Source organism: Brassica oleracea, chromosome C9 (genome assembly GCF_000695525.1).
Source record: "Brassica oleracea var. oleracea cultivar TO1000 chromosome C9, BOL, whole genome shotgun sequence".
Lineage (NCBI taxonomy): Eukaryota > Viridiplantae > Streptophyta > Magnoliopsida > Brassicales > Brassicaceae > Brassica > Brassica oleracea.
The window spans coordinates 16,302,457-16,311,686 of record NC_027756.1 but is presented as its reverse complement, the minus strand read 5'-3'; the positions used below and the strand labels follow the sequence as shown (position 1 = coordinate 16,311,686).

Below are 9,230 nucleotides of genomic sequence, written 5' to 3'. Positions count from 1 at the left end.
TTTTTTAAGTGAAAAATGGTAATTTTACTTATGTTTAATGTAGATTTTCCATTTTTTATGCTGTATGTTTACATATTATTTATAATTTTCGAGAATTAGTAATATTAAAATGTAAAACTATATTTTATGCCACGTGCCATCTTTCGGGAGAAGTTTTTTTGCTGATGTGGACGCTCTATGGAGCATCAAAATGTCCCTTTTATTAGTTGGCGAATTATTCAGAAAAATTATGTCTTTTTCCGTTTTTTATGCTGTATGTTTACATATTATTTATAATTTTTGAAAATTAGTAATATTAAAATGTAAAACTATATTTTATGCCACGTGTCATCTTTCGGGAGAAGTTTTTTTGCTGATGTGGACGCTCTATGGAGCCTCAAAAGGTCCATTTTATTAGTATGGATTTATTATTTTCGAAATTAAATATAGTTTAACATAATTATAGTAATTATAGTAGTTTAACATAATTATAGTAGTGGCAGAATATTTAATATTTCCTTTGTATCAGTTTAATTAGAGTAAAATTTTCGTTTTTATTTTATTAAAAATTATTAATAATATTCTACAGTTTGTTTTTTTTAGTATGTGTGTATAAATATAAAAAGACAAATAGAATGAAACATAAGAAGTATCTAAAACAAATCAATGCTAAATCCCAAAAAAGGATATTAATTTAACAGCATTGATTTATTATATAAGATTGATTTATGCGAAACCGGGATCAGGTCTCATTAGCTAACCGTCATCACATCCACATTGCTTTGAATAGTCTTTCCCTCTGCCACACTCAAACGTTTTGATCTTTAAGCAGAAAAAATTGGGGGAAATCTGGAATCGAGAACTCTTCATGGACTTCCGCAGTAGAAGGGTTCAATTTCTTCTCTTCGCTATAGGAATCGTCGCTCTCAGTATCACAGGTGCTTTCTTCTTCATCCTCAAACTTACTGTTTGTTTTTTTTTTGGATGTTCATGTTAAATCAATGTATTTGTAGTGTAAATCTATCTCTTTTTCATCAATTTGTTCCTGTAAGTGCTAAATCTCGATCTGGGCTCTATTAGTTTGTACTGAAGTTTTGACATTTTTGAAGATCTGGTTTTAGAAAAAGTATGTTTATTTCTTCGTCTGATAGATTAGATTTGGCGTATGAACTTCATAGCTCAGTGTGCTGTGTAATTATTTTTATATACTATGGTTGTTAATATATACTTTGGTTTAAACTTGGTTATATGAGTTGTTGGGATGTCTGAAAGATCTGTTGTGTTAGCTCAGTGTGTTGTGTAGTTATTGTTTGAATCTTCAAATTTCGCAAACCCCTTTCCCTCATCTAGCTGCTTAATCCTCGGAACCATGTAGTTTTTGATATATACTAAGGTTTAAAATTATTATATGAGTTCTTGGGATGTCTGAATCATCTGTGGTGTTGTCTTTTTTTTTTTATATGTTAAACAGCGGAAAAATGTCGGGAACTTGTTGGAGAAGAAGCTGCGTCAAAGAGTGGACAGTTTACATTCCTGAACTGCTTTGATATGAGTTCAGGAACCGTAGCCTGTGCGGTCAAAGAAGGCGTGAAACTCTATTTCTACAGCATAAGGTCTATCCACGTCGAGAAAGCGCGGAACGTCGCCATCGAGAAAGCCTTGCACGAGGCGTTGGTAAAAGGCATGGCTGCGAACGAAGCAGCCAAAGACGCTCAGAACGCGGGCGCGAAAGCGGCTAAAATGGCGACACGGCAAGCGAAACGGATCATAGGACCGATCGTAGCAGCCGGGTGGGATTTCTTCGAGGCGCTTTACTTTGGAGGGACGTTGACCGAAGGGTTCTTGCGTGGCTCGGGAACTTTAGTCGGTGCTTATTCGGGAGGGTATGTGGGAGAGCAGAGGTTTGGGAGATTCGGTTATCTTGTGGGAAGTCACTTGGGGAATTGGATCGGTGCAAGAGTTGGACTGATGGTTTATGATGTTGTTAATGGGGTGAATTTCTTTCTTGAGGCTTATCAATCTGGAGAAAGTTATGAGGATAAGTCTACTTATGAAACTGAGGAGAATCAGTCTACATTTGAAACTTCCGAGGAGGATCAGTCTACGTATGAAACTTCTGAGGATCAGTCTACATATGAAACTCCAAGTTACGAGCTGTAGAAGCTTCCTGGATTGACCATGGCCTAGGAAGCTTTTGAAGATGAATAGATTTGCTCTAGAAGATTCTGGAATGTTTGTTTGTGATACGTTTGACATAGTTGTATAGACCAAAAGAGTTCCAACATTGCTTATTTAAAGTTATAATTTGTTCCTGTTTGACTCGATTTTCCTTTCAGTCAAGTCTTGTTTTAAAACCGTTTATAGGTAGCAGAAAAAACATAGCCCCCTGTTTGCACGTCTTTGCGATATGCAACCAAAATGTTGTTTGTTTTGTTGTTGCAGGTTCTACGACTGCAACTTGCATTCAAATGTTATATGTTTTCTTTGGTGGTCAAAAATTTATTATTAGTTTAGGCCTGGTCATTCGGGTCCTTGAGTCAGGTTAGTGACGGCTACTGTCGGGTCTGGATCCTTCGAATCATAGACATTTTGATCTAACTAGGTATTTAGAAATTTTCGGTTCGGGTCGGTTCCTGTTGAATCCGGATCGATTTGGATCTATAATTCATACTAGATCTTAATCCGCGTCCCCACGTGGATGTTGGATTTAACTTGCGTTCAATGTAAATTTATAAACCATTAATTTTATAAAATGTCCATTTATATTTTTATGTTTTTGTAAAATATATTTAGAGTAGAATATATTATATTATAATATAGATGTTTGATAATAATTTTTTATACGTACCTAATATATTTATAATTTTATAACTTGATGCAATTTGATGTAATTGTAATATTCATATATTAACCTATTAATTTTGTTTTATTTATTTAAAAATAATTTAATTTTTTACAGTAGGTTTTTATGAATTATTATTAATTTTATGGTATTTGGTTTTCTTGAAAATTTTATTGTAGCAGATTAATATATACTATATATTACAGTTTGTGTTTTTATTTTCAGCAAAAAGAAATAACAATTCATTGTAATTAATTAATTTTAATTTTTGATTTTAAGTGAAGAGGCAGATTTGTAAATAAGAAAGAAATATAATGGCTAAATGTGTAAATAAAAAAAAAATATTTAATCTGTTGTCCGTGTTTCAAACAATTCTCATTTAATCTGCTATCTAAGTTTTCAAATGACATATATATTTTTTTTTTTGTGCAACACCCACAAAATATCTATAAACCCGAAATTATACTCAAAAATCTAAACCCAAAACTTAAAAAAAAAAATATCAATAATACCAAAAATATACCCAGACACACGGGAGATATTAATAATTAACGTGGGTGTTGTTGTTATCTGAAAAACAGATTCGCCGAGTGGGGGAAGACCAAAGGCGAGATCAGTGAGACGACGATTGGCGAACCCGCCTCCAGATGCGTCAGGTGAATATTTGGTGAGTAGTAGTAGTAAGAACATGAGGACAGAGTCAATGGAGAAAGCAAGCGGAGAGGGGACAAGGAAGATGAGTCGTTGAACAGCGTCGTGGCAGCCCAACGTCCCATATTTTGATGAGGTCGCGGCTCGCGTGGAAGCCCTCACACGAAACTGATCTTTCTTCTTCTTCTTCAGTTACCATCCGTGTCTGTGTCTGTGAATGATTTCTTTGTAAACCTAAAGTGATGATTAGTTTTTTTTTTATTGTTTTATTTTATTAAAAAAAAATTAAAAACACCCCCAGCGATCCCTAGAAGAACCCTAAAAATCGACGAATTCCAACTAGTTTCTTTCTCAATCACCACAATCATATCATCTTTGAGGGAGAGCCTAAGATGGATGGAGGATTCAGAGAATGATCATGTGATGAGCGAGATTCATCTGGGTTGCCCACCCGCCACTATCGGACCCTTTCTTTCCCGCTTCACCTTCTCTTCTTCCTAGGTGGCCAAGAACCAGTAAGGAAGCCTCTCCATCTCACACTTCACTTGTCATCATTCATCTGCATTTACTTTCCTAACTTTGGTGAACCAACAGGCCCATCCTCTCACGGTCACGGGTCGTTTACTGTCACCATTCAGGATTCTATCACATCAACCCTCCCTGATGTTGGTCTGCAGGGAAGTTCCTCTTTCTCTCTCTTTGCTTTTTTCTTTTCCTCTATGCTTATCGCTTCCACCACTTCCTCCCTCCCTTCTCTCTTCAGGTCTTGAAATCAGAACTCGTCCTATCAGATTTTGTATTGTCTCTACTCAATGGCCTTGTGTGCCTTGAACTCGGTGCTGGAACAGGTTTTCTTTTTCAACTCTAAATATTATCTATACATCTTTAAAATTCCTTCACCAAATGCATCTTCTTATCATTTTCCAGGGGGTGGCCAGGGCTGTTTTCCTTACTGGTGCACCTTCTTCACATCCTTCCTTCCTTCCTCTCAAACTATACCTATATCTCACCCACCTTCTCTTGTGCCATAGACCACGGAGACCAAATTCTTGGCAAACTGTCTTTGGAATTGAATTCTTCCCTCTTTCACCCTCAAGCTATTGTTAATGTTCGTGATCTCAACTGGATGAGCGAATGGCCTGTTCAAGATACTCATCGTGATCCTAAACCGTAATGAATCATCTTCATCTCCTCTTTTCTTCATATTTATGTTATATACTTTTGACTTTGAACAAGTCAAAAGTGCAGGCTTCATTTTTGCAGCAGATGTGATCTACAGCGATGATCTAACCATAGCCTTGTTCAGCATGTTAAAGAGAGTCATGTCCTTGGGTTGTGACAAGGTAACAATATAACTAGTTGGAGACTTTAAAAGCAACCAACCACATTGACATATATAAATGTTGATTGGCAGGTACTATATCTGGGTCTGGAGAAAAGATACAACTTCAGCCTAGACGATCTCAACGTTGTTGCCAATGGCTACGCATGCTTCAGAAGATACATCAAAGAAGATATGCTCCCTTTTTGTACTTGTTAGAATCAATGTTGATGAGTTTAGAGATGATTCAATTAAGTGGGTATGGAACAGGCGACAAGAAGAGTAGTTTTGTGGGCAAGCGCATCGACCTCAAACAGATCCCTCAGTACACCAAGGCCTACGATAGAGGAGAAGATGTCGAGCTTTGGGAGATCAAATATGTACGTTAACACTGTAATGCAGGATCCATTTCATTTGCTTGTAACAACAACAGTTCAGAAAGAGGCAGCCAAATGGCATTACATTTAGTTGTTAACATTTATAATAAAGAAGAAAAACAACTAGGAACATTAAAAAAGATAATTGCTAGAAATCGTCGTAGGAAGGAAGAAAGAAGTAAATACAGAGAATTTTAGGCACTACCTTGAGTTGGATTCTCTGACATCAGCTGCCTCACCATAAGCTTTGTCAGTGTCCATCTTACTAGTTTCCTTCGCTTGTTCTTTTGAGACGGGAACTAGGACTCTTCTTCCTCTTCCAAAACCTGCAACTAGGGGAAATATATAAACATATATTAAAGGATCTACAAGTTGGTAATGCAACGCACGCACGGCTCCAAATATATATATATATATATATATATATATATATACTCAGTCATTGGATGATCGTAAGAGCTGTAATTTGGCTTACAGTTGCCTATTCAACTGATAATTCCATGTAGGTTTAGTCTTACTTTCACTTCTTTGCTCTCTCATCTTTTGATGAGTGGAGCAAACCAATCTACAAAAAGAAAAAAAGAAAGAAAGAAAGAACATAGTATTCAAACCTGGATCGCAAGTGGGTTTGGTTGGTTGTGGCGATATTATAAATGGCGAGAAAAATGAATGAATCTTATTATTATTTAAAAAGGGATAGATATTAATTGTAAAACTTAAAGAGCTAGTAAACGCTGTACCAAAGAAACAAAAGAAACTGAAACACCGTTTGTTGCTATTTCCCGATCGGGCCTCTCCGATCTGATTCGATATTCTCTCTGGTAGGCTTTCTCCGAGACCAACACTTCCTTTTGCTTTCTTCATCAAAAGGTTTGTTGTGTCCATCTCAAATTGTTCCCGTCGAAACCTTTCCTAGTCTAGTCTAATGGGTTGAACCCTAATTTCAGTGGCCTTATGCAAATGCACACCCAGCCCTGTATTAAACTTCGTTTAGCTTTTGGAATGGTGCAGGATCCCTGTCTGTCTGATTAGGACTCGTTTTTGACTAAGAAAAAAAAAGGATGGGGGTCAAGTTGAGCCCTGCTGTCTCCAAGAAACAAAGGACCATTCACTGTCAGTGTCTCGATCTGGCAAATATAAGAGATCCTTGTTCAAAAAAGGTAAATTTAATTCCACTCAGCTCAATATTTGATACTCTCCTCTTAACTTGTTGATATTTTCTCCGCCGCAGATCTCTAACTTCTCTACATGGAGTAACTTGACACTTGTGGGTCGTCATGATTTTCTTGATTTATTACACTAAGAACATGAGCCGTGAGGTTAATATCTCAAGACTCTGATTGGTTTACTTACCTTCTTGATACTCGTTAATTTTGTAACACACAAAATCTACCTTCTTATTTTGTAACAAACTCAAGTTTTTGACCTATTTAGTATACTTGGTTTGGAACCTGGAGTTTCAGATTCCGACATAAAGAAAGCTTTATAGAAGGCTGTCCATTCAATACCATCCTGATCCAGGTCCAAATGCTTTCTTCTCTTCTCGTTGATACTTCCTCCCTTTTTAATTATTACGGCTGCACCTCAAAGTTTTCTTTTTATGTGCGTGTGTTTTCAACTCCGCAGAGGCCAACAAATATTTTGACTGACCCAGTATCCGGTGAAAACTTTGCAAAGTATGGTCATCCAGATGGCTGTCGCATTTTCCTTCGTCTTGGTCAAGCCTATTGAAACTAATGTGATGGTATAGGGCTTTCAAATGGGCATTGCTCTTCCTCAATTTCTCCTTGACATAGATGGAGCATCCGGTGGCATATTATTGCTCTGGATAGTCGGTGTTTGTATCCTCTTGCCCCTTGTGATTACTGTTATATATCTCTCGAGGTCATCCAAGTATACCGGGAACTATGTCATGCATCAAACTCTTTCCGCATATATTATCTTCGTTGGCCCCAAGGTATATTATTAACTCATACACATATACTTTCGAGTGTGTTTCCGTATTTTACACATATACTTTCGAGTGTGTTTCCGTATTTTGTATGAAATATTCGAAAATCTTCATTGTTCAGCAAAGTTATGGACGTTTTTACCAAGGCAGCTGTGAGCTAAGTTTGGACCCCAAGAACATGAAGCAAGAGCAAGCTAAGTTTTGGAAGCAGCATCCTGCCATAGTGAAGGTGGTCGATCTCTTATATTAAGCATCTGTAACACTAAATATTGATTTAACTGAAATACTCACTTTTCATTTTTACTTGACTCGTGAATTAGCAGCCTTGTCTCCAGCCCTGGAGGGTGATTTCAGACGTGTTCTAGAGCTTGCACCTCGCCTCCTTGAAGAGTTACTAAAGGTCCATACTCTATTTAAATAGTTGATTGACCTGAAATTCTTATCCCTTGTTTGAGAAGAGATCATTTTTCCTTCAGCCAAGGGAAACTCGAAGCGAATATCTATGTTAAGCGATGCCCTTCTGGGAGCATAGCTCATCCAATCGTTTATTGGATTATCTTCCTCGTGTAGATATTGATATGTTTTTTTATCACATTGTTATGATAGTATTTTACTTAACCACTCCATTATAATATTGTTTCCTGCAGATGGCGGTTCTACCACGAACTGCCCAAGGCCATGGATGGTTGAGACCTGCAGTCGGAGTAGTTGAGCTATCTCAATGCATTGTTCTGGTATTAATTTGCAGTCACGAAATGGCTTAGTCACCTAAAAGCAATTTCTCGGATCCTAGAAGATTTTGACACTTATGGTCGAACCAACACTAGTCCTAAATGGTTTGTGTGGGAGTTTTGTCTTTATTTCTGGTCTGTCTATATGAGAAGTTGTCTTATAATTTATTCTTTTAACAGGCAGGAAATTCTAGGGCAATATTCTATGGTGAATATCGAGCTCTTTAACATTGTGGAAGAGGTGAAGAAAGTCTCCAAGGCCTTTGTTGTGCTTCCTAAGAACGTCAATGCTGAGAATGCTCAAAGTATGTTCCTTTCTTAATGGATGCTTTGCTTCGAATCATTATTCATGAAACCGCTAGGTTGCATGTTAGGCGGACGTATAGACCCATTTTTAGAACACTGATTCAAATTATTGAATATTGAATATGATTAAATGGTTTTGTGTGATGTTCAGTTTTACCGGTTATGTTATATTAGGTGCTGGTGAAATGCTATATAGGGATTACTAAAAATTTCCATAAAAATTAGAGTAAATGATAATATCCAGGGGCAGTGTTGTAATATAGGAAGGTACTTCTTAATATAATTAGTCATCTCTCGAGACTCTTTACTTCTTGCATTTTTTTTTTTGACAAAAGGTTACTTCTTGCATCTTTTTCCCTTTCTTTCTTTCTTGCTTGATTCGGATGCTTTAAAGATTCCTTGCATTGCAGGTTGGGATCGAGTGAAAAGAAGGAGCATCTTGCTTTACAGGAATTATTTGCAAAAAGGTTAGTTATATCTCTTGTAAGTACATACATGTTGAGATCGAGTGAAATATTGAAAATATAAAAATATTAATTATGTATAAATGTGAAAGTGATTCGTGCGTGGAAACAATACAGTGAACCTGTGGGAGAGACCCTAGAGATGGTTTTGTTCGTAATAATTATCTTCGTTTATGTGAGTTAGAACTTCATCAATTCTAAGTGTTTAATAAACCATCGTGGAACCGTAATCCCCTTTGTTATTTTTCTTTCATAGATGATAGAGATATATGTAATTTTTGTAAACTCTTCGATTATTAATCTACAAGTCTGGATTACGAATTGTAATTATTTATTTACAAAAAGGCTAGGCTTCAGGCTAAATATAACTACTGGACCTTTAAATAAACCCAGCCAAAACCAAAAAATAATGAATATAGGCTTCATTTTTTTGATCGTTAAATTAACAAAATTCAACCATGATTTTATACAATTTCTGATAAAATCGAACCGTTAATTTTTAGATATAGTTTTCGTAAGTTATTATGCAAGTTAAATATAATCAATTATTATTATTTTATTTTAAGTTAAAAATTATACATATATATGAATATATTAATTGTCATTTT

The 9,230-nt window shown here is 36.1% G+C and overlaps 1 protein-coding gene, 2 long non-coding RNA genes and 1 pseudogene across 5 annotated transcripts; all 4 read left to right on the top strand.

Annotated features, from left to right (window-relative positions):
- Positions 1 to 677: 677 nt before the first annotated feature.
- Positions 678 to 2,298, top strand: LOC106318093. The gene is made up of 2 exons (XM_013755943.1): positions 678 to 917; positions 1,451 to 2,298. Exons 1-2 carry the CDS (start codon positions 848 to 850, stop codon positions 2,137 to 2,139), a joined length of 759 nt encoding a protein of 252 aa, XP_013611397.1. The 5' UTR covers positions 678 to 847; the 3' UTR covers positions 2,140 to 2,298.
- A 1,094-nt stretch (positions 2,299 to 3,392) lies between these two features.
- LOC106318092 lies at positions 3,393 to 5,291 on the top strand (annotated as a pseudogene).
- A 619-nt stretch (positions 5,292 to 5,910) lies between these two features.
- Positions 5,911 to 6,483, top strand: LOC106318091. The gene is made up of 3 exons (XR_001265292.1): positions 5,911 to 6,040; positions 6,182 to 6,330; positions 6,402 to 6,483. It is a non-coding gene; the product is annotated as an uncharacterized LOC106318091 (long non-coding RNA).
- A 104-nt stretch (positions 6,484 to 6,587) lies between these two features.
- Positions 6,588 to 8,875, top strand: LOC106318089. Of its 3 annotated transcripts, XR_001265291.1 has the most exons (8): positions 6,588 to 6,691; positions 6,797 to 7,127; positions 7,243 to 7,350; positions 7,445 to 7,521; positions 7,769 to 7,957; positions 8,033 to 8,157; positions 8,569 to 8,625; positions 8,740 to 8,875. It is a non-coding gene; the product is annotated as an uncharacterized LOC106318089 (long non-coding RNA). The 3 variants fall into 3 exon arrangements; XR_001265289.1 differs by having other exon boundaries at positions 8,569 to 8,875; XR_001265290.1 differs by having other exon boundaries at positions 7,442 to 7,521; positions 8,569 to 8,875.
- The last annotated feature ends 355 nt before the right edge of the window (positions 8,876 to 9,230 follow it).